At 48.4% G+C, this 24,525-nt stretch overlaps 1 protein-coding gene across 2 annotated transcripts in view; it reads left to right on the top strand.

Moving 5' to 3' along the window:
- Positions 1-611: 611 nt before the first annotated feature.
- CABLES1 (Cdk5 and Abl enzyme substrate 1) overlaps positions 612-24,525 on the top strand; it is a 114,499-nt gene continuing 90,585 nt past the window's right edge. Inside the window, exon 1 of one of the 2 annotated variants that reach the window (XM_043558449.1) lies at positions 612-2,138. In XM_043558449.1, coding sequence (XP_043414384.1) covers positions 1,288-2,138 — 851 coding nt within the window. In that variant the 5' untranslated portion in view covers positions 612-1,287. The remainder of the gene's footprint in view (positions 2,139-24,525) is intronic. The other variant, XM_043558448.1, reaches the window with a different exon arrangement.

Raw genomic sequence — 24,525 nt, forward strand, 5'->3', positions numbered from 1 at the left:
CAGCATTCTGTGTCTCCTCCCAGGTCCAGACTTGCTGTCCAGTCATTGAATCCTTGGGCAGGAACCCATCTTAAAAGAAGACATGGTAGATGCCAAACGAATGTTTATGAACTAAATGTCAGAAAGTAACTGTGCATATTGTTCCAGTTTATATGGGATAAAAAGAGATCATAATCCACAACATTTGCAGGGTGACTAGAGGAAAAGGGCGTGAGGCCTTTTTAGCTTATCTTGGTCTTCATAGAGTAAAAATTGATGTTGGCTTTTGCTAAGAAAGAGATGAAAAGTGACAGCACCATCAAGTGGGGATGTATAAATTAGCCCGTACAGAAGATGTTCACCTGTGCCTGGGCTCTGTATGCACCCAGGGGTGCGCAATTATCTCAGGGGCCTGCGAATGAATGAGACATAACCTTAGTCGTTAAGCGACAGCTTTACGGTGGGACTGACCACGTAAGGGGTTGTGAACCTACTCGTATAACTATTAATAAGGACCTACTTCTCAGGGCCCAACGGCAGCGCGGGGTCCAGTTAACAAGCTCGTGGGCCAGATCTCAGCTTCCCTCCGAGTAACTGTCCTGCAGACCCATAACTCTCCCGGGACCACTTTCTCAAGCCGGGACTCCAGGGTTCTGCTTGCACCCCCGCCCGCGATTCCCGATTCCTTGTGCGGGCGCGGCGGCAAAACGTGCTCGCCTCCCTTAACTGGCGCCCGCGCACCCCGGGAGCCAAGAACTCCCCGCAGAAAGCTCGGAGTACCTGGACCCGCCGCAGATAACCCCCGCCCCGTCACCCGCTCGGCTTTCTCTTCCTCCTCCTCCTCTGGCCCCTCGCCTCCCGCCGCCTGCCTCCGCGGCCGCCGCCTGCGGCTTTGTTTTCCTCCCAGGTTTCATTCCCCACACGTGATACTGTGTTATTGCAAAGAGCGCTTCGGAGCGCGAGCGCAGGGCGCGCGCACCTATAAATACGGACACCGGGTCTGGGAAGCCGAAGACCGCAGGGGTGGGGAGGGCCTGGGGCTTGGCGATCAGCGACCAGCCAGCAAGGAAGCAAGCGACCGAGCGGGCGAGCTACACAGCCGCGCGCGTGGGCCCGGGCGGCGGCGTCCCCGGCCGCAGCACCAAGGGGCGAGCATGGCCCGCCCGCGGGGGGGCCGGGCCGCCGCGCACGCCGCCTGCGCCCCGCGCCCTGCCCAGCCCGGGTCACCGGCGCTCGCGCTCGCTGCTTAGCACTCGGGCGCCTCTCGCTTCTCCGGGCATCGCGGAAATACCGCCGCAGACGGACACAATGGCGGCGACTGCCGCCACCACGGCCGCCACCGCCGGCACGGCCGCCTGCAGCAGCAACAGCAGCAGCACCGGCACCGACGCCGCGGGCACCAGCAGATTGCAGCAGCCGCCGCAGCAGCCCCAGCCCGCGGCCGCCCCGCCGGCCCAACCACCGCCGCCCGAGCCCCCCAGGAAGCCGCGCATGGACCCGCGGCGCCGCCAGGCTGCCCTTTCCTTCCTCACCAACATCTCGCTAGACGGACGGCCGCCGCTGCAAGACGAGGAGTGGGGCGGCGGCGAGGAGAGTGGCGCGGCCAAGCCCGGCGCCGGCAGCGCCTGCGGCGCGAGGACTCGGCTCAGCCTGCTCGCCGCCGCCGAGCGGGGCGGCTGCAACGCGCTCGCTGCAGCGGGCACGGCGGCGGCGGTAGCAGCTGGATGGGGCCCCTGCCTCCCGCAGCCTTCGCCGCTGCCGGCCCCCGGCGGCCACGCTCCGGGGTCCGGTCCCGGGGCGGCACGGGGCTTCGTGAGCCCTCTGGGCGCTGGCCGGGCGTCGGGGGAGCAGCTACAGCCGCCCCGGTCTGCGCCTTTCGTCTCCTGTGCTTCGCCGCAGCTGCCCGACGGGTCCGGGGACGGCGGGCAGGAGGAGTTGGAGGAGGACGATGCCTTTTCCAGCGTGCAGGTGCCGACGGCCGCCTTCTTGGCCTCCGGGACCCCCGGGAGTGGGAGCGGCAGTCGAGGTCGCCTCAACTCGTTCACTCAGGGAATCCTGCCCATCGCCTTCTCCAGGCAGACCTCGCAGAACTACTGCTCTTTGGAGCAGCCGGGCCAGGGGGCCAGCACCAGCGCCTTGGAACAGCTGCAGAGGTCCCGGTGAGTATCCAGGATGCGACGCGCGCCTCGCCCCCGCGTCCCTCCCAGCCGGCTCTTGGCCGCGGAACACGGATCGCTCCCACCTTCTCGCGCCCTGCCGGAACCCTGAGCTTCTGGCCCAAATTCCAAACCACGAGGGCCCGTAAAGAGAGAGGGGCCCCAGGGACTTGTGTTCACAGGTGTGTGCATGAGCCCGGCACTCAAAGAGCAGAAGCATCACGCTCACGTTGTGAGTCCGGAGTTGGGAGTTGCGGGAGTCCATTAAAAAGCCTCACCCAAACCTCCCATTGTAAGGAGATCACCAACTTTCAGAAACCGGGTTCAGACCCAGAGGCGCGCTCTCCCCACGCCAGGCAAGACTTGGCGGGGCGCAAAGGTTCAGCTGGTGGCTGAGTGGCGCGTGTAAGCCTGAACTTCTTGCAGACTCGCGGTGAATCCCTCCTGAGAAAAGTTCCTGCTTGTGCTCATAGTAGTCCGGTGTCCCGGGAAACCTTGGGGTTTTCCTTTTGCTTTCCTAAGAAATGGAAAATCCTTGCATTTCTTTGCAATGGGCCTTGGAGGTTGGACACAGAGAGGAAATAGGGCTTGATGATTTTTTTTTTTTTCCATTCCAAGATGAATTTGCTAGAGTTAGTTACAAGCTTGTTATATTTGCCAGCTTATGTCATCTGCTGGTTTTAGGCATCTTAGCAAAAAATGAAATGTTGGACATTTGCTTATTGTGAAGGAAATAGCTGGAGTTTGTCACCATATGTTGAAAGGACAGGTGGGAGTTAGGTCTGTGTCAGCAGTAAGGCCGGAGTTTGGAAAAGAATCTGAGTGGGGAGCAGTGGAGAAATGCAGGCCTCTTTCCTTCCTGGGAGGGAGTATTCTCCCTTGTTAGTTTAATAAGGCCTCCTGTGAAGTCAGTTATAGCTTGGTCTCTACCTTGGGTCAGTTATTTTAACCTCCTGGGGCCTCAGTTTTTCCCTTCCTAAATGGAAACATTTTGCAGGCCTCAAGATGAGAAGGGAGAACCTTTTCTGTTAGTCTCTTTCCTGTACTGCTCTTGGGAAAGCTCAGGCTTTTGCTGGCCTAAGTTAAGAAGGTGGCCTACTGGAAAACTTAACTTCCTCCCCCAACAGGCAAATGGGGAAAAACAAGCCAGTCTCATCCAGAAATTTGCCTGAGTCTCCTTCTTCCCAAATGGGTGAAATCATGACCCTGTCTGGTGTGTAGCCTCACGTTGTGAGTGCACAGGGGCTGCGGGGAGGGGTGTGGAACAGAGAAGCAGCCTTGTGATTGCATGGGTGAATTAGTGATGCTGGGCACAGGTGACAGTCTGGCTCTGGCATTTCTTGTCAGAGCATGCATCTCTCCATTAGCGGGCCAGTGCACAGGAGGGGAATCCCTTCCTTTCTGGGTGAGTGGTGCGTACTCAGCAGTTTCTGGGCAGCTTGGTGTTAGCGCTTGACATCACACTCTGGCTCATAATGACTCTATAGTTTGAGCGTAAGCCCAGCCAGGCCTGAGGGTCATGACAGGAATTGTAATAAACATACATGTTATTTTAAGCCAGTATGCAAGGCTGGCCTGTGTCTCATGTTAGACAGATGTGTTCCTGTGCTAAAAGCAGCTGGAGATCAGATTACCTCACACTTTGTCTCCAAGAATCTCATTTCAGGGGATATGGAGGATCTTCTGTCTTAGCATTTCTTTTTTGTTTAAGATTTTATTTTTAAGTACTCTGTACATCCAACATGGGGCTTGGACTTAGAACCCCAAGATTGAGAGTAGCACGCTCCACCAGCTGAGCCAGCCAGGCGCCCCTGTGTTAGTATTTCTGATCCAAAGAATAGCCAGAATTTAATTTCCAGTCCCATAAATATGAACCCCTTGGTTGTTTTATTGATCCCCCTACTCCCCAGCACATGCTTTAAGTAAGATGAGTCAGTATAAGATGCTTCCTGATAGTCCCATTCATCTTCCTACTTAGGAATTATCCATATCTGGCAACCTGATAGAGGCATTTTTTTTTTTTTATTACAGCTGTCAACAGTAACAGCTTGAAATGTCATGTACAGAGAAGAGGTAAATGGGTGAAACAGAGATTTAAGAAAGGCCTTAAAAAGCCTAGCTTGGCTATAGCTGTTGCAGTGGTCATGAACTTCAAATATTCTAGGATGCTTTGTTTCTTACACCATCCTGCTTTTGAGAATTTTGTCAGAAGCATGCTGTTTTTATGACCACTAAAGAGTACTTTCACCTGCCTAGACAGTGTGATGTAGAGTACAAACTCATTTGAATTGGGCCCAAGACTAACTTAGAAAAATGCTATTAGCTTTCCCTGCTGTGCCTCCCTTTAAGAAACTATGCTAGCCAGGGTAGTTCTAGATCCTACTTCATGGATGTTCTCTTGGGATATCCTTTTCAAATCAAATTATACTTGCCTCGGATGTGTCTCTTACTATTTAAGGAATTCCATAGAGCCTTGCTACTCAAAAGTTGGGCTCTGGGACCTGCAGATTTACCAGAGCTCTTAGAAATGCAAACTCTCAGGGGGGCCTGGGTGGGCTCAGTCGGTTGAGCCTCATGATTTCACAGCTCAGGTCATGATCTCACGGTTCCTGAGTTCAAGCCCCGCATTGGGCTTGCTGCTGTCATCGCAGAGCCCCGCTTCGTATCTTCTGTCCGTCCCCTGCCACCCCCCCCCCTTCTGCGCTCTCTCAAAAATAAATCTTTAAAAAAGAAATGCAAACTCTCAGGTCCCACTCCAGATTACAGGATCCCCAGATGATTCATATACATGTGAAAGTTTGGAAAGCATTGCCGTAGTTAATCTGAAATCATCTGCCTTTTATAATCAACTTGAGATATATTGGGTTTGTTATGAATATATAAAAATCAGAATTTCTCAGTCTGAAATCGTGAAATGCTTTCTTTTTCGTTATTTCCGTCTGGACACTTGTATAACCAATCACAGTAATTGCTTGGACTTCCAAACTTTGAAATACGACTCGGGGAAAATTCCTCAGCCCAGGCCTAGGCACCATTTCTGGTTGCCCAGGTTGAAGCTTCACAGCCACCCCATGTGTAGATTGACAGACCTAGTTTAGTCCAGATACGAGCCCGGATCTTTGACATCCAAGCCTGGCATCTTTTCCTCTGCCACTCAACTGTATCATTATGCTTTGCATGTGGTAGGCCCAAGAAGAATTTTGGAGCTATTGAGTGCAAATGTTTGGGATACAGCAGGCTAGTCATACTGATGTGATTCTGTACTCTTTAGTCTCCCCTCCCCTGCCATTTGACCTTTGAGCCCCCAGCTTCTGCTCACATCTCCATTAGAGCACCTAGGAAACCCAGTCCTGTAGGCCTGGGTATCTTCCCAGCCTGGTGGGCAGGGCTCCTCCCCTGGGAAGCCAACACACTGGGGGTTGCTCTCTGGCTAGGTGTCAGAGGTGGGAAGCCAAAAAGATGCCTTCTAGCTTGACACCCTGTCGTGCGCTCTGCTTAGGCAGTGCCAGCCGCACAGGGAAAGTGTTAGTAGGTGGAAAGGAGTGTAAATTTATAAGGTGTGTTTTAAGGCTTACTTCCACTTTAAAAATTTCATCTCTGGCAGCAGCTGGCGGCAGTCCTGGGTTACTCCACTTCCTTGAGCTTCTGAATGGCAGACAGCCGCCCAGAAGCAAAGTCAAGCCCAGGTGAACCAGTGTGTGCCATCAGGCCTGATTGAGGACCCTGCAAGTTGACCAGGGAATTAATTTTAAAAAGCATGAGGGTTTTGCTTCTTAGAGCACCTGCGTTAGCATTATGCCTTATGGATGGAGAGTTAGTTCGTACATGGAAAGAGGGCGTATGGTGCAAAAGAATTCCCAAGTCTTGGGTTCAAATTATGATGCCACTGCATGACCCTGGGCAAGTTAATCAGCCTTTCTGGTTCTGTTTCCTCTAGAGAGCCTTGGCCTGTGTCTTGGGTTTGTCAAGTGTGAATTGGGCTTATATAATTGAGGGCTGACTCTGCGTGGGCATGCCCCAAATGCTTTATATCTGGGCTTCTCAAATGTAAATGTCTTTAGAATTCCCTAGGACCTTGGAAAAAGCAAAGATTTTGATCCTGCAGGTCTGGGAGGGCCTCAATTCCTCACAGCTGTGTGGGATGCTAATGGGTAGCCTTTTAAGAAGGAAGGCTTGGCTGGGTACTAGGATTGTTCCAATTGTAAGATTGAGGAAGCGAGGTCTCAGAGATGTTAAGTAACAGTGCTCAAGGTCACTCAGCTTGTTGGGGCAGAGCTCACACTGCTTTGGAACTTCTAAGTACTCCTCCCTCTGTATTGCCGCTATTGGGGTGAATGTCCGGGTTCTGTATCCGTGACCCCTGTCTTCACTGAAAAGAAAGATGTGGGCTAACTAGGTGACCGACCACCAGAGTAAGAGAAAGGAGATGGACGTTTTCCCCCAGGCTTTGTAGCTTCCTTGCTTTGTGATTTCAGGCAAGTTCCCACTCCATTTTCCTGTTGTAAGCCACCTGACCTGACTGGATTTTAGAAACCTGTGAAGGACTTTGATCTCCTCCAGCAGTAGGCAAACCCAGGTTACTGTTAAGCCATCTTTCTGGCACCATGAATGACAGAGGCCAAAGCTGCAGTCCCAGGCTGGCCAGGCCCTGGTCAGGACGCTTCCCCAAGACGCGGCGGAGGCCATGCCCTGCTGTGGACTGAGGTCAGTGGCCCGAGGCGCACCTGCTGCCCTCCCCTTTGCACTCACAAAGCCTGTAATGTGGGTGAACACAGAAGGGGAAATAAATCGGAAGCCTGCTCTCCCCTGGCGTGTGCCCAGAAAGGGCAGCTAGTTCAAGTGTGACCTTTTGCCCTTTGGAAAGGGGGTGGGGAAGCCTCAGCATGGCTCTGTACCATGTCCCCACACCTGTCCTGGGGAGCCTCGCCTGCATGGACTTTTTCCCATGGGAAGGAGAGCTGTTAAGGTGGGGAGAGGGGTATAGGGCAGGTGGCCTTTAAAGCACACTGGGAGGGAAAGATAGGTGAGGCCAGGTGAGGTGACATGTTGTGGATCAGGAATGCCAATCGGCACTTGGCAAACCTGGATGCTGGGCCAGCCCCTGCCATGCCCGGTGACCCTGGACAAGTCACTTTACACCCTTGGCCTCAGTTTCCTTATGGATTTAAAGGGCTGGGTTAGGTGAGCTGCCGTTCTTCCTGGTCTAGGGCTCTGGGCGGCTCAGTCCTGGGCCTGCTGCCGAGGCTGGGGCGTGTTTAGCTTGGGATGTGTAGATAACCTAACCTTAGCATCGGATGTAGAAGTGGCATTGAGTTGGTTTCACGTGGCTCCGGTTGGCAGGACACGTAGTGAGGAACGAAGAAATGAATGGGTTTCCCCTGGTGTAAGGGAGAACTTTACGAAACACCTTCAGCTATGTTCCCTCTGGCAGTGAAGGTGTCATAACTGGAATGGCCATTTTAGGAAGCCATCCAAGCTGGAAACCACTCCCTCATGAGTTGGTCAGTCCCCAACCAACACCACCCCATTGAGGAAGCCAACTGGAGTTACCACCTCCCTTGCTCACGGGCCTACGGGTTTACAAAGCACTTTGTGGACATCGATTCCAGGCCCCTGACACCATGGAGGGGCAGGAATCCAAGGTCACAGAGTGGGCAAAGGGTGACCTTAGGTGCTTTGTTATCTGTCAGGTATGTAGTAGAGGGAATACTGCCTTGTGTCATTCATTCAACAAACAGTGAACATGATGACTATCGATTATGAGCTGTTGGTGTGCTAGTCATGAGAGATACAGACAAAAAAGGTGGTCCCTGTCTGTTGGGAGACATGAATCACAGAAACAGGCCAATTTTTCCACTGATGAGGGCTTGGTTAGAGGTGCACTTGTTTGAGCCCCTACCAAGGCAGGAGCATTAAATGCCCTCCCCTGTGGGACCTGGCTCAGGGCCCTGACACAGTATTTTTATTTACCAAACACGTCCCAGGCACTACATGAGGATTAAGCAAGTTCATATTTATAACTGCCCTGAGATGACAGCACTACCGGATTACACTCATTCTTTTTTTTTTTTTTAAGTTTATTTATTTATTTATTTTGAGAGAGACAGTGTGAGTGGGGGAGGGGCAGAGAAAGAGGGAGACTCTCAAGCAGGCTCCACACTGTCAGCACAGAGCCCATACTGGGCCTGAACTCACAAAACTGTGAGATGGTGACCTGAGCCGAAATCAAGAGTTGGATGCTTAACCGACAGAGCCACCCAGGTGCCCCTGCGTCACCCCCGTTCTGAAGCAGAGGTTGAATTATTTGCCCACGGTCCCGGAGCCCGTACACGGGGGCCGGGTTCAAACGCAGGCAGTCCGGCTCCGGAGTCCATGCCCTCACCCGCTCGCTCCACTCTGTGCTGCGGTTTGAGTCAGGCTTGTAAATGCTTGTTCAGTTGGCTCCAGCTGAACTGGGCAGAAGGTGGCCTAAGTGACCCAAGGGCATTTGCTAACCCTGTGGTTTCCTTATTTAGGTTTCTGCCTTTCTGTCATTCAGGGAGGACCTCTGTGGGTGAGGGCCCAGAGGACGGTCCAAGGTGGACAAGGATTCCTGGGACTCCAGTAATCCAGCCTTGCCCAGTGCCTGCCCTGCTTCCAGAACTCTCTTCAGCCACATCTAGATCCTTCTCACTTTTCTTGCTGCTTTTTATGCATCTCGTGCTTTACGAAGTGCCTTCCGTAGTTTACAGAATAGGAGCGGCACAGGAGCGTGAGCCTGGCACTCCTAGAATTGTTTGTGGCCCTGGCCCTGCCCCTTACCTTGTCATGAGGCTCTCATCCATGAAATGGGAGTAATCCTACCTCCTTTCTGGGTGTGTTTCCTTTGTTTGGACCCTCTGAATCTTCTCCCTCCGTACCCTTTCCCCTAACTCAGGGGTCGGTTGACTGTGGCCCACGGGCTGTTTATAAATAACATTTTCTGGGAAACAGCCACACCCGTTCATTTCTGTATTGTCTTTGGCTGCCCTTGTGCTCCGCGAACAGAATTGAGTAGTTATGGTGGAGACCACATGGTCCACAAAGCCTAAACTATTTATTCTCTGAGTCCTCACAGAAGTGTGCAACCCCCCGCCCCAGCCGCACTCTGTACCGCCGAGGTGTGCACTGGCCCCCTGTCCCTCCCTGCCTGCCCTCACTGTCTCTGCCTTTGGAGCCTCCTGGCTCCTGTTTAGACCTACTCCTTCTCCCCCTGGCTGATAGAAGGAACTTTCTGAAACCCACATCTGACCTTGTCAGTTTTGAATTCTGTATATTTCACGTGTGGCCACCTCTGACAACCACCGCACCCCCTCATCCCCCCACCCCACGCTACCCTCCATTTCCATGCTGTGCTGGCTTTCCACGGGGCCCGCAGGGTCAGGTACTCACACGCTTCTCCATGGGAAGGGTCCCGGCTCTACTCCCATCGGATGCCCCTTTCCTTTCTGACCCGTCACCCAGCAGAGCCCTCACGTTTGGCACTGAGCACACTCTCCTAGAAGCATAGACTTTCTCCCTTCCCTGTGGGTTTTTGCATACCTGCCAGGCCCCTCCTTCGTTGCCGGCCCCTTAGAGGCTTGCTGGTGATGACCTAGGGCTGGCTCTCAGCAAAATGGAGCAGCTGCCTCTATAGAGCAACCACAGAACCAAACAAAACCCACATTCTGAGCCTGTTAGTAGGGAAATTTGGCAAAACCTCTTAAAACGTTGTCCTCAAAGTCCCCCTGATAATCCTGGTAACCCCCTCCAACCTTTTAGGTCTTGTATTTTCATGCACTGGTCACAGTCTCCCTACCACCTCCTTCCTCAATCTTACAATAAGGAACCTCCCCACTTGAGTGTTTCTGTCCCCGTCGTGGGGGTGAGACAGGTCATCTAAGTTGTAGCCCCATCCCACCCACTGCATCCATGTCTGCCTCTCCCCTTCCCCGGGGAGGGGAGGAACACTTATGGAGTTCTGAGTGCCTCTCAACGACCTGTGTGGTTTACATGCATTGTTTTGTTTCATTTATTCATCAATCCTGAGGAACAGGGATTCTATCCATTTTAGAGCTATGGAGGCTGAGGTTTGGAGGGGTTAAGGAAACTTGCCTAAGGCCTAACTGGGATCTAGAGCTGGGATTTGAACTCCGGTTTCTCTGGATTCTAAGCTGGTTTCTGCTAGACCTGGTGTGTGATAGTTGGCTCCTACGGACATGGCAGAAACAACCAACTGGGGAATCTGAGGTGGTTGATAGTCTCAAATCAGTCTTAATAGGAGTATTTACACTGTGGGAATCAGTCAGCTTTATGATTCAGGGAATCAGGGATTCTTTTTTTTCCCTTTCTTCCAGAGAGCTGGTTTATCCGCACATGTACCAAGGCCACACTACATATCTTCTGGTTCCATTCTCCCTTTGGGAGTGCTGTACAAAATGTCACCATCAGGGGAAAGAGTGTTGAAAACCAGAGGTTTTTATAAGAATCAGTTACTTGACATAATTTTGTGAATTTCCCCAAGGGTCACCACCACTTACTTTTCATCTCAAAAAAAAAAAAAAAAAAGTTTCAGCCTACATGCAATTTAAAAAGCAAGCTTTTCACAGACAACCACGGGGCTCAAACACACTGTTTAATATTATGTGTGGGAATCACAAAAGTATTAGCTATTATTCTCTTTTACAAACTATGTGATATTATATTTTTATTTTTGTTTGATTATATGTTCTTGGAGGCTTTTAAAAACCAGTCGGAGTTTCCTTGTGTTTTTTTCCCCCTTTTTTGTTTGTGTTAGCATTTTGGATAATTGCATGCTAGTTTATATTTAACAGGGTTATCATTAACGTAGTTTGGAGTTTATTGCTGCACGCTTAGTTACAAAGACAAAAGCTTGTAAAGCGGAACATGCAAGTGCTAGAAGTTTAGGACTTGGAATATTGTGATAAAATGTGTATGCATGAAAGAAAGGGCCGGTCTTGTGCTTGATTTAAAGGCCAGCATGTACTTATGCCTAAGTTCAATTCCATGGCAGATAACAAACCGTTCAAGAAGAAAATACTAAAATCCTGAGAATACCAAAGATTTATATATGCATAGCACATTGATTTTTTTTTTTTAATTTTAAAGCATTTTACTCATTAACCCAATGATTTATGAGAACAAAATGTCTACTTTGTCTTAGGAAGAGAAGAATGTCAGTAGCTGGAGGACAAGTAAAGTCTATAGTTCTGCTTAAGGACAAACATTGGCGTGTTAGGGGACAAATGGTTGATCTGATGTTGAAAGGTAGTTCTCAGTAAGTATTACATTTAATGAATTGAATCAAGTATGCTTTTGGAGGGGGAATAGTGAAGAAGGAAGATAAGATTACAGATGTCCAAAGTAATGTGTGGGTACTTGAGGGACTCGATTTCTCCATCACAAGACAAAACATCTGATGATGGAAGCTCTACATGCTTGTTTGGGGCTTTACAGTGTGCAGAATATTTTCATATAATTTCATGAAGTCATTTCAAAAAGGCAGTGTGGTAGCCATTTTATAGATTAGCAAATCAAGACCATGAAGAACATGAACTGTGTATATGGCAGAGCAGGAATTTTGTATTCAGTGTGTTAAAGTACAAAAAAATTCTGTGCCACGGTTTTGGCTAGCCAGCGCCTCTCAGCAGGCGTGGATGCTGATTTTCACGTGATAACCTCTGGGGCGGGCCAAAGAAGCCTGGTTGTGGAAAATTTCCCCAGTAACAACATCTTGCTCCAAATAAGTTTGTTGCCTGTTCCTGCTTCTCACCGCTCACTGCTTGGCTTACTTCTCAGCAAATTGGGCGAACAGATTCAAGACTGGAAAGACCAGCTTTGGAGTTAGCTCTCTCATTTAATCCCTCTGAACCTCAGTGTCCTCCTCTGTAGAAGGGGGATAAGAATTCCTGCCTTTTTGGGGTACTGCAAGCACTGAAATGAGAATGTACCGTGAAGCACCTTGCAGAGTTTTGACCCTTGGTGGTTTGATCAGTAAAATAGTAGCTGTCAATTCCACTCACAATTACCTAGTGCCTTATGTGGTCTGTCGAGAAGCAGTTGAGACACCTGACAAGGTCTGCTAAGATCATCCGGAGTGGAGGTGTTTGCTTTGGTGGAGCTTACGCTATGGTACACTGAACAGATAATTTGCTGCAGTCTTAACTTCGTAAATAGTAGTAAAGTAAAATCAGAGCAGTGAAGGAAAATAATACCCCTTCCATTAGGCACTGCATTTCGCCTCTATTTACACTGGAGTCTTGACAATTTCCGTTGCCAAAATAAAGGTCTCAGGGACAGAGAATCAAGGAGGGCTGAATTCACATGTTCAGCATTGTCCGCTTGGAACAGCAAAGTGGTGAGGTTAAGGGCAACAGCTGGTCTGGCCCACACGCAGGCATGTGGAAGATGCTGCCCCAGGGCACACGTGGAGGACTGCTACCTCCACAGACAATTCTAGAAGGTGTACCTTTGCTCTCTTCCCTTGAAGATGCTATAGCCCTCACGACCTCTCATTTTTAAAGAGTTCATTTACTTTTTTACACATGCAGAATTTTAGGAAGAGTATTAGGGGGTTCATGGAGGCTTAGAAATTTCTCCCTGTGGGGAGGGAATCTCAGTGATGAAGCTGGTTTAGGGGTCCCAGAGGAAGATGGGGGTCTGAATGTGGAAGCAGTGCCAGGGCCTCTGACCATCACAGACATGGGACCCTAGCTTGTCATTGTAGTGACATGGATTCAGGGCACGGCCCCGGTCTCAGCTTTACCTATAATCTCTGAAGTCCCTTGGGTCACCCACCTGTGCAGCTCTTGAGGTGTGGAGTGGGTTGAATAGTGTCCCCTAACATTCATGTCCTCTTGGAGCCTCAGAAGGTGACCTTATTTGGAAATAGAATCTTTGCAGCTGTAATGAGTTAAGATAAGGCCCTCCTGGAGTAGGATAGGTCCTAAAGCCAGTGACCAGTGTCCTCAAAAGGCTAAGTGAACGCATGAGAGACAGAGAGACCCAGGGAAGATGGAGACAGAGATATAAGCCAGAGAATTGCCAGCAAGCACCGGAAGCGGGGGAAAAAGCAAGGAAGGGCTATTCCTTAGAGCTTCCAGGGGAACCCAACCTGGGAACACCAGAGTTTGGACATCTAGTCTCCCGAACTGTGAGAGATTAAATTTCTGTGTTTTGAAGGTGCCTAGTTTGTGCTAATTTGTTATGGCAGCCCTAGGAAATGGGCATGGTGGGGTCTCAGAGTTAGACTTGGATTTGGCTCTCTGTCCGTATGGACCAGCCTTCTCTCCCTGGCTGTGGGAAAGGACCCAAGTCCCAAAGCACAGCCTGAAGGTAATGTCTGTGGGTGGCTGGGGCTCTGTGGGATTTATTTGGCGGTGGGGGGAAACCTCAACTCTGTGGTGAGCAGTTGTGTTTTTGTTCAGTTCTTTGGCCGTAAACCATTTGTTCTCAAATGTGGTCCCTGGACCAGGAGCCCAAGCATCACCTAGGAACTTAGAAATACAGTTTCCCAGGCCACACCTCAGCCATCCTGAATCAGCAGTTCTGGAGGTGGGGCCCAGCAGTCTGTCTCTGAAGGCCGCTGAAGTGCATCTAGGGCCCATGCAAGGTCTGGGAACAACGCCGTAGACAAAGTTGTGTGTGTCTCGAGCTCTGTTGTACCTCCTGGAAGATGTAAACAGTGTCTGGTGTTAGGTGAAGCATTTTTATTTTGCTTCATCACATTTATCCTGGTGCAAATCAGTGGAAGCTCTCTCCTGATGTGGGGGTCTGCCGAAAGTCCAGATAATTCGGGTTTGAGGCTCCGCACAACTGCCATAGGCTCATCCCTCCTTTTCTGTACCTTCCCTTCCATCCATCTGGTGAACTTCTAGACGCGGCTCTGAGGGGTACCTTTCACACTAACTTTCCCTGCCTCTTCTCTCTGGTGATAGTATCTCTTCTCTTTTTTATGTGTCCTAAAGCATTTCCTATTGACCTCTACTTGAAGGTGTTAGCTGTTTGTCCAAGTATTCCAACAGGTTTGTTGAAAGCATTCTGCCCTGTGCCAAGGCCTGGGGATACTGTGGGGCACCAGCGAGCTGGGGGTCCCTGCCATCAGAGATCGGTCTTAGTCTCTAGTGTGGGAGGTGGGCAAAGAAGGAGCAACCATAAAAAACTACATAAAGCAAATTCTGAAGAATGCTGTGGAGGGAATCATTGAGGTCTGTAAGCATCTCTTAAACATAGTGGCCAAGAAAGATTTTTCTAAGATGAGAAAGCAGTTAGCCACTTAGGGTGGAACATGGGTTTCAGGCACTGGGGTCAATGTGTCCTAGGGCCCTGAGATGGAAACATGGTATGTTTAAGGAAGAAAAAGGCCAGGGTAGTTGGACCTTGGTGAATGGGGAGCCAGAGGGAGCTGAGGCCCCACAACTGGGCAGGGCCACAGTCAGCAAAGCCTCATAGAACATGGTGGGGCGTTCCCCCTGTCTTACAACTGCAGTTAGAAGTGGTTGGAGAGTTACATAGGGGAGCCGTGCTCCCTGGCTTACGTTTTAAGGGCCCACTGATGGCTGTGTGGCAAACGGCTCGAAGGAGGACAGGCATGGATGTGGGCAGAAATCTGTGAGCCTCCTGCTTCCAGGTGAGTATCCTGCCAAGAGACATGGTGGCCTGGTGTAGGGTGGAGATGGTGAGGGGGTGACGGGCTGCAAATCGAACAGAATTGACAGAAATTTAGGGGACTTGGTGGTCCCCATCGTCACGGGGCTTACATCCAGTTGGAGACAGACTTGGATAATCACCCAGCAAGTGTAAGATGGCTGCTCTGGTGTGTTTTGCAGTGGGGAGGTCCTCGGTTCTGTTGGAGGTGGGCATAAGTGCCATGGTGGGTCCAACCCAGGTGTGGTGGAGAAGGCTGGCTTCCAGGGGTTTCCACTGAACTAAGGTCCGAAGGGTGAGCAGGTGTCGGGCGGGTAGTTAGTGGGGCCGGGAGGACTGGGGCAGTCCACAGGACCAGCCTCAGGGCCCTGGAGGAAGCAGACAAAGGGCCGTGACTAGAGCACAGAGAATGAGGAGAGCAGGTGAACTCAGGGCTGCACCGAGGATGTTGATTGTCATCATAAGATTGGTTGGGAAGCCATCAGAGGATTTCCATCCGGGTGGAATCAGAATGAGACCTCTGGGGGCGCCTGGGTGGCGCAGTCGGTTAAGCGTCTGACTTCAGCCAGGTCACGATCTCGCAGTCCGTGGGTTCGAGCCCCGCGTCAGGCTCTGGGCTAATGGCTCAGAGCCTGGAGCCTGTTTCCGATTCTGTGTCTCCCTCTCTCTCTGCCCCTCCCCCGTTCATGCTCTGTCTCTCTCTGTCCCAAAAATAAATAAACGTTGGAAAAAAAAAAATTAAAAAAAAAAAAAAAGAATGAGACCTCTGTTTGGAAATGATTGTTCCGTTGCAGCATGGAAGAGGATGAGATGCGGGGAGCTGTAGGTGGGAGGGAGGAAACCAGGGTCCACCACCGTGGTCCAGGAAGGAAATGGCTTGGATGAGCCTGGTGGTGATGGGAGTGGGTGGGTTCCACAGGGATTTAGGGCTTGCAATGCGGTGGAATGGTCTTGGAGATGGATTGGCCGTGGAGGGTGGGAGAGACCAGAGACTGGGGCATCCAGGACACCCCCAGGTTTCTAGCGTGTGGACTGACAGGATGGTAGTGCTATCCCTGGTATAGGGAGGGGGGTACAGGCATGATCCAATGCCAAGGGGTTAAAGAAACACTAGCTTGAAGAAAAATTACAGACCTGAAAACCCGCTTCTCACTGTCTCCATCGCCCACCCCACCCCACCAAGCTTATGCTTTTACCCTGCATACATTTTCTTTTTTCTCTCAAAGGGGAAAATGATATTTCTGCTTAGACAGACACGATCTCAAGTTAATGCTCATTTCCAAGTTTTTTGGCCTAAAAATTCTAATAATTACCTTTTAAGGTGAATGTTGAGCATCTCAATTTAAAAAAAAAAACCATAAGTCAGTTTTTATTCATTTAATTTCAGTTAAAGACATACAATTTCTTTTTTAAAGAAAACAAAAATCTCCTTGAGATCGTAAGATTTTTCAAACAGTTCCTAATTCCGCTTGCACATAGTTGCAGTTAATTACCAGGTGCTGAAGTCTGGGTGATCTGGAACGTGGAGGGTAAAGATACGATCTCCACGAGAAAAAGATGTGCTTGCGAATCTGCACAATGGTCGGCTGCAGGAACTAGACAAGGACGCAGTGTCGGGGTGATTTCATACTTGCTCGGTGATTCTCAGTACGGCCGGGATGCCAGCCACAGTCGCATCTTTTTCTGGTTTTATCGGTGACTTCTCATAATCACGGCATGCTTACTGAACACTGGCATTCTGAGCGATGGAGCCATACGGAAACCGCTTCACATCCCAGATCTGCCACTTCCTGGGTGCAACCTTAAGCAGATTCCGTAATCCCTGTGGAACTCAGCTCTCATCTCTAAAGAGGAGGAAATAGCATTTAATAATCAGATACCTCATGCCATGGCTGCCGAGATGAAACCAGATGATTTCTGTAGAGCACTTAGCACAGGGCCTGGCACATAGTGAGTTCTCAGTAAAAATCTGACGTGATTATCACAGCCCATGTACCCTGCTGGTTCTCTGCAGATTTTGTGGGGACTGACGTCACCCTGTAAGTGAGGGAACTGAACTCTAGGGAGTTTACTTTTCCCGCCAAGTCACGTAGAGCTGGGCAGAGCAGGGATCCCGTCTAACGCGTAAGACCATACTTCTGCCACTGTGCTTTATTGCCTTTGACACGTGCATCGTTTTATCCAAACAAGTTTTGTGACCTTCCCGAGCAAAAGGGGTTTTGTTTGAGGATCCAGGTGGTGTTTTTTGGCGCTTGTACTATTCCAACACTTGTCACTGTCTAAGAATATACGCGGGTGTTTGGTGTCATTTACCTGTTGAGCCCATACGTGAGTATGGATGTGTCCATGGGGAGCAGCTATGTGTAAAGAGAGGGACTAAATCGGGTTTTTTTATTCGGCCCTGTTTGCTGCAAATGCAGTGCTGCAGTTGAGGCCAGGCTGATTGGAAGAGATGGGAAGGATATATTTCAATCCAGTCGCCCAGGCTGGATACACCCTCTCTGCAAGCTGTATTTCTCAGAGCTGGAAAGAATTTAGCCTGTAGAGCTTATTAAGAGGTGTGACATTCGTTATGTGTGACTCTAGTTCTTTTGGAGCCAGGAAAATAAAAGTCAAGGCTGGAATATAAGGAAATGGATAAGATACGTGCAGGCTGGTGAAATCTGGGCTAAAAATATATATATTTACACGGGAGTTTAGCTTTGATTTTATATTGTCACAAATTGTTACCAGATGCCTGCATTTCAGACTACCGAGCTGATCCGAGAGTATGAGTTGGAAAACAAATCACTTTGCCATTTGGAATGCTGATTGATATTTTAGAAGTTTCTTTTTTGTTTTCAAAGGGAAAATAATGCATATTCCAGGCCTAGCAAACAGAACTTTGTAAATGGCAATTAACAGAAGATCCCCAAGGGAGGAGGTCTCCTGTTTCTTTTTATAACCCTGGCAAAAGCAGTTGAGGTGACATTTTATTAACATTGGCATCTCCCACTTGCACTGGGAGCTGGCTCAGCCCCGTGTAACCATGCCCAGAGCTAGTAGTTTCGTTTCCATTTTCCTTCAAGCTCAGGTCAGAAGAGAAGCACAAGAACACTTCTGTCTGGGATAGCCGGCTTCGTGTGGTCTCCCTGTGGCAGGACCCCGGCTCATGGGATGGCTTGTCCATTTCCCCCTATGGTTTCAAAAACGTGGCCTTTGGTCTTGAGTCTTCCTTCGGTTTGGACTCAACAGTGTTCCCTTCCCCTACAGGCTGTTTTTCTTGCTGGCATTTGAATGACTCATAAAATGAGTTTTGAGTGGCCTGACGCCTCTGCTGTGTTCCCCGAATGCTTTCTAAAAGGTGCTGCTGTGTGAGAGTATGTGCTGATTTTCCCGTTTGAGTTGTTGCAAAGTCGCCTGGATGGCTGGGAGAGCGGAGTCTGAATTCTGGCTCTGTACCTTGGATGCTGTCAGACTTTGGTGAGAATCAGTCTGGAAAACAGGAATATCAGATCTGAGCGGTTGGAGGACTGCAAGAATAGAGTGAGGTCACTCCACAGCCCCCGGATGGGCCTTGGTTTTTCTTACAGGGGCCAAGCTGCAGATTTTCAGATGGACGAGAAGGGACCTTCAAGAGGCCCAGAGAAGTGAGGCTGCCATGCCCTCCTGAGCTCCCTGTATGTTGGAACAAAAGGATGAGAGCCCTTGCCCTTGCTCACTGGGGCTAATGTTGGTCAAAGTCTTCTCAGCTGTGGCCAGAGACCTGGAGGGTGCCAAGACTGAGTGATGCAAGTACTTTTGCATTTCCTCTTTAGCCCATCCCAACTTTGTCCTCCTCTGTTAGCTGCATCTATTCTGAGGGAATGGATTTTTATTATAACATTTTTGGCTTATACGGTTGACCCTTTAACAACATGGGTTAAGGGCGCTGACCCCCCATGTAGTCAGAAATCTGTGTATAACTTCTGACTCCCCCAAATCCTAACTACTAATAGCCTGTTGACCAGAAGCCTTCCTCATAAGCAGTCAAGAAACACAAAGTTGGTATGTGATATGTATCATATACCAAATTCTTGGGTCACTTGGGTGGCTTAGTTAAGTGTTGATTTTGGCTCAGGTCATGATTTCCCTGCCGTGAGATCGAGCCCTGTGTCCGGCTCTGCTCTGTGTGGAGCCTGCTTGGAATTCTCTCTGCCTCTCCTCCATGCACATGCACATGAGTGCTCTTTCTCTCTCTTAAATAAACATTTAAAAAAATCTGCATAGAACTTTTGACTCCCCCAAATCTTGACTAATAGCCTGCTGTTGACTGGAAGCCTTCCTAATAACATAAACAGTCAATTAACATGCAGTTTGTATGTTATATGTATTATATACCAAATTCTTAAAGTAAGGAAGAGGAAAGGAAATGTTACTAAGGAAACCATAAGAAAGAGAAAAGCAAGTTTAGAGCACAGTACTGTAAAAAAAAAAAAAAATCCTTGTATAAATAGACCCCCAAAATTCAAACCCACGTTTTTCTGGGGTTACATGTATAGTTATTCTTGTTCCGGTAGTCCTGTTCCATAAAGTCTGAATTAGCTGCAGACACTGAGCACTGAGAGCTCCTAAGAGAGGGACGGAGTTGGGATCCTGTGAGCCTCTGGTCACATTTTCATCAACCAGTCAATACATAACCTTGTTTTATGTGTGGTCCTGTGTGAAGATACCTTTTTTCATAGCTATTAAGTCCTTCACATTGAACTTCCAGCCAGCAGTGACTCATGCCCGAACAAAGCTTCTCTTAGACACGTGTTTCTCCATTGGGCAGATTGCAGCCGTCTTGCACAGAACGGCAAATAGCACTTCAGGTTTTTTTTGCCTGGGGGCCATTTTAAACAGCAAAGTCACCAACAAAAATGTGAAAAATGTGACACTGAAAGTCCATCAAAAAGGACACTTGTTTATAATATGGGAGCTGAGACAGGAGGGCAGAGCCTCGTCACCTCAGCTTGTAACAATTTCCTCTGCTCTGCCTATGCACCTGTCCACGAATGACTGTGAAAGCATTGTAAGTATCGATTTGGGAGTTACAGATAAATTTGAGCAAATAGGTGAATTTACAGGTATAGAATCGGCAAATAATGAGAATCGACTGGACTTTATTCAGGTATTAAGTGCTTGCCATGTGCTGGAGGCTGTCTTGGAAGGAGTGTGTTTTCTGTTTTACAAAGGCCTGTCTCCATGCCTTCTCGTATTTATTCCTGATACCACCCTTGACAGGGGAAGGGCTGGCTTTATTGTCTTCCCTTTATTGATGAGGAAACCAAGAACTGGAGAGCTGACTTGTCCCCGGGTCCCAGTATTTTAATCGAATCTGCGTTTCTGGTTCTGAACACTGTTTTCTTCCCACCATGCTGTGCAGAGAGGTGTAGGTGCAACATAGGACAAGTGCTTTAAACAATAGAATTTGAAGGCTGACATCATATTTTAATACTGTCCAGGAAGTTATCTTCCTAACAATTTCTCAGTGATCTCATGAGATAAAGGTGGCATAGGGTTGTGACTAAGAGCATAAATTTAGGCGCCAGCCTTACCTTGAATCCTGACTTTGCTACTCACTACCTGTATGACTTTGGGTAATTGATGAGTAAAGTAAAATCTTTGTGACTCTTGATTTCATGGTTTGTAAAATAAAAATAGTAATGACACCCAATGTGTGGGGTTCATGTGAGAATTGTGTGAATTAATTCCTATTTAGTGCTTTGATCTGTGCCTGGCACATTGTAACCCTCTGTGTTAGCCGTGATTATCATTTAGCAGGATGGGTACTCAGGAGATTCATGTTGAGTCCATCAATGATGACTCTAAAAATTAGGCAAATGGTAACGTTTGGTTGTAATTTCACAGCCCAGAGCTAAGAGGAGATTTTGCGATTTTCCAGTCCTTTTGATCCGTTTGGATGACATGGTTCAGACCTGGAAAGTCTGTTTTAGGGATTTACTTATCCAGTTTGACTGTCAGTAGTCAGCAGATTAAACAGACTTTTGTCAAGTCTGTGTCATTTTTGGTGAGTGGACAGCTAATCAGATGAGCAAATATGAGTGGGCACCTGCTGGGTTTAATAGTCCCTGACAGTGAACATTCGAGTGATAGAAGGCAAGAATATGAGATGTCACAAGGCAGAGCATGATTAACACCTATAAAGAGCACCTTTTCATGTCACCCTGAGATCTCCATCTTTACAGCTACTAAGTATTTAAAATTGCCAGAGTTTTTCTTTCCTTCCTTCTGCTAGTCAGCATCTGGTAGCCATGTCAGTAAAAAGCAGTTGTGTACCCCACAGGGATGGGGACACCATATCGTGTGGAAGGTCCCCAAACAGAAGCTATCCCTGGACCCATCAGACCTGTATCTTTCTAAGCAGACCTCTGGCAGCCAGCCCATTTCCTTGGTAATACCTTTGGTGTCACGAGCAGAAGACCATTGCAAAGAACGTAAAGATATTTCTAGATCTGTACAATTCTGGTACGGTAGTTATTTGGAAAATCGATTCTTTTTCTTTTCTCTCGAAGCCCTGACTTGGGGCAGTCAGGTTAATTTTCTGCATTTCTCTGTCCCTGCCCCCATGAACCCAGGTCTCACAAAATTCTTTAGAGGAGATGCTTCAGTCTGAAGCGAGGACATAGGGCAGTAGACAAGGAGAGCAACTCAGGAGATTCCTATTTACTCCCTGGAAATAGGGTTTGGAACTTTCCAGCCCTGGAGGATGGTGGTGGAGGCTTTCTGTTATTTGCTTACAGAAAAATGCAGACCTGAAGTCATGATTGTCCTATTATCTAATAGTAAATTTTGCTTTGCCTAACCTGCTTGGATTCATGGTCTAAGCCCATAATAAAGTATAAAGTTGTCTTGTTTGAAAACTCCTAGCAAGAGAACAGGGCACCTTTCCTATAAGCAAGTGTTTTGTGACACATCTGAAGTAGACCTTTTACACTAGAATAGTTTTTTCTAGTATACGCTTTTTATCAGTGAACAAGTAATTCTTTCTTCAGAGGCTGCGTTTGCTCAGCCCGAGGCAACGGTGTGAGATAACACTGCTAAATAGATTCCAGTCAGATGATCCTGGCTGTGTGAGTTTATAAAAGACCTCTGTTTAAGTTCAAAAATAAATAATTAAAACACATGCACAGACTAAAGGTTGTTGGTCCTAGTGAGATTAAAATTAGTCTGTTATATTATAGAGGTTCTTTATATTTTTCTCAAAAGAATTCATGGTGGTTTTTTCTTTTTCATTTCATCGAAAGGTCTAGGTAGAAAAAAATGATAAAGGTTTGAGTTTTGTTTTGTTTTTTTAAAGTCGCTGTCAAGTTAAAACATCCTCACATCGTGCCTGGACTCTTGCGAGTCTCTGGAGAATTATAAGGTAATTCTTATCTATGGCTCCTTTGAAATTGCCTGCGTAAGATAAGATTCTTCCAAGCAAGGACTTTTCAAAAAGATATGTTGACTTTCAAATAGGTGTTTTGGTGATGGATTACTAAAGTCTTGAATTGAGAAATGGGAAAAGTCACAGGCAAAGTCCTCTTCCAGTTTTCTTTTGTAAGCCCTGCGCCCAGGTTTGGGGCCAGGCACACGGTGTGCAGAGTGGATGCCACATGGCCGTGCGCTGTCCTTGCCTTAGCGCGTCTGTCCAGCTGGCCCTTCTTGAAGGGACCTCAGCCCATCTGCTGTCCGAAGTCCGTAGAAGGCCCAATGTCAGGGTGGGAGGTGGTGGTCCCAGGCGTTTCTCCAAATGGTTCCCAGACATGCTTTGCAGGGGCCGTACGTTCCTGGCTGGTCTTCATCCTGAGACTTCCTTGTCCTTGAAGGTCCCCTTCTTCTTCTTTTAAGATTTAAATTTTTTAAATGTTTTTTAATGTTTGTTTATTTTTGAGAGCTAGACAGAGCATGAGTGGGGGAGGGACAGAGAGAAACGGAGACCCAGAATCTGAAGCTGACTCCAGGCTCTGAGCTGTCAGCACAGAGCCCAACCTGGGGCTTGAACTCATGAACTATGAGATCATGACCTGAGCCAAAGTTGGACACTCAATCAACTGAGTCACCCAAGTGCCCCTAAGATTTTATTTTAAAGTAATCTCTACACCCAGCATGGACCTTGAGCTGAGAGCCCCTACATCAAGAATTGCATGCGTCACCAGTTGAGCCAGCCAGGTGCTCAGGTGAAGGGCCCTTCTAAACATGAGCCGGCCTGTGGACTGGGATAAAAATCTTGCTTTGAAAAATGAAAACAAACAAAACCCAGAAACCAACACTCACTTTATCTGTTACGTTTTGCCTTCATACTTTCTCATAAAACAGTTTGCTGATACTTTTTGGGAATCTGTGTGTCAGAAAAGTTGTATCTAAATTACAGTTGTGTTCAAAACGAATGACAGAATCTAAGTAAAATCAGCTGTAGCCCCATTACTGCTAACACTGGTGTTACTCCTGGGGTGGGGTTCCATCGTTCTTCCACCCTCCGTCCCCCGTTTCTCGGACCCGTGACCACCGGGACTAGACCAGGCACAGGACGTGGGCACGAACTGTGCTTTCAGAGTTCGAAGATGTGCGTGTGCCTGCGTATTGTATTTTGTAAGTGGTATCGTGCTTTGTGTGTTTTGGATTGCTTTTTTCTTTTTCACTAAGGCAAAAAAAGAACCACATTTGTAAAGTAGCAACATGACTTTTTTTATTAAAAAATTTTAATGTTTATTTTTGTGAGAGAGGGAACGAGAGCGTGAGTGGGGGAGGGGCAGGGAGAGAGGGAGACACAGAATCCGAAGCAGGCTCCAGGCTCCCCAACATGGGACTCCAACTCACAAACTGTGAGATCATGACCTGAGCTGAAGTCAGATGCTCAACCTACTGAGCTACCCAGATGCCCCCATATCAACTAGACTCTTTAAAAAAAAAATTGTGATAGGGGCACCTGGGTGGCTTAGTCAGTAAAGCATCTGACTTTGGTGTAGGTCATGATCTCATGGTTCATGGGTTTGAGCCCCGCGGGGGGGGAGGGGGGGTTCCACACTGACCGTGTGGAGCCTGCTTGGGATTCTGTCTCTCTTTCTGCTCCTACCCCACTCATGCTTTGTCTCTCTCAAAAATAAGTAAATAAATAAAACTGTGATAAATCCTTTGCAAGCAAGTTTTTATAATCTAGATAATCACCTCTAATGATTTCTGGGTGTGTTGTGTTCTTTTTAAGCAAGAGCAAGATATTGTTAGTTTAGATAACCAGCTACTTAATGTCCTAGTACCCTTAATGTCCTGATGTCCTTCCAGAAACTTAGGCGGCATAGGGGGGCATGTACCTGATGTTGGTTTCCATTAGGCTCATTTTTTCAGTGAAACGTCTATTGATAAACACCATTTGCTGGGGCCTGGGCAGAGAGGGTTGAACAAAATGTCATTGGTTCTCACCCTCAGGGAACCTAGAGTGGATGGGATGCAGACAATCAGAGAAGTAAACAAGTAAGTACAAATATGGGTATAAGTTCTGCTAAGTGTCCTGGAAGAAGAGAATGTGGGCTGTGGAAGAGATTAGTGGAGGAGTCATAACAGCTTCCACGGGGTGGAGTCAAGGAAGGCTACCTGAAAGAGGTGTCTTCAGCAGCCAGAAGAGAAGCCACCGATACGTGAGGAGTGTGTGGAAAAGACATACGGACAGCAGAGGAAATGATGACATGTTCCAAGGCCATGTGGCTAGGAAGATCCTATTTGGGGA

This window comes from Prionailurus bengalensis, chromosome D3, assembly GCF_016509475.1.
Source record: "Prionailurus bengalensis isolate Pbe53 chromosome D3, Fcat_Pben_1.1_paternal_pri, whole genome shotgun sequence".
NCBI classification, from domain to species: Eukaryota; Metazoa; Chordata; class Mammalia; order Carnivora; family Felidae; genus Prionailurus; species Prionailurus bengalensis.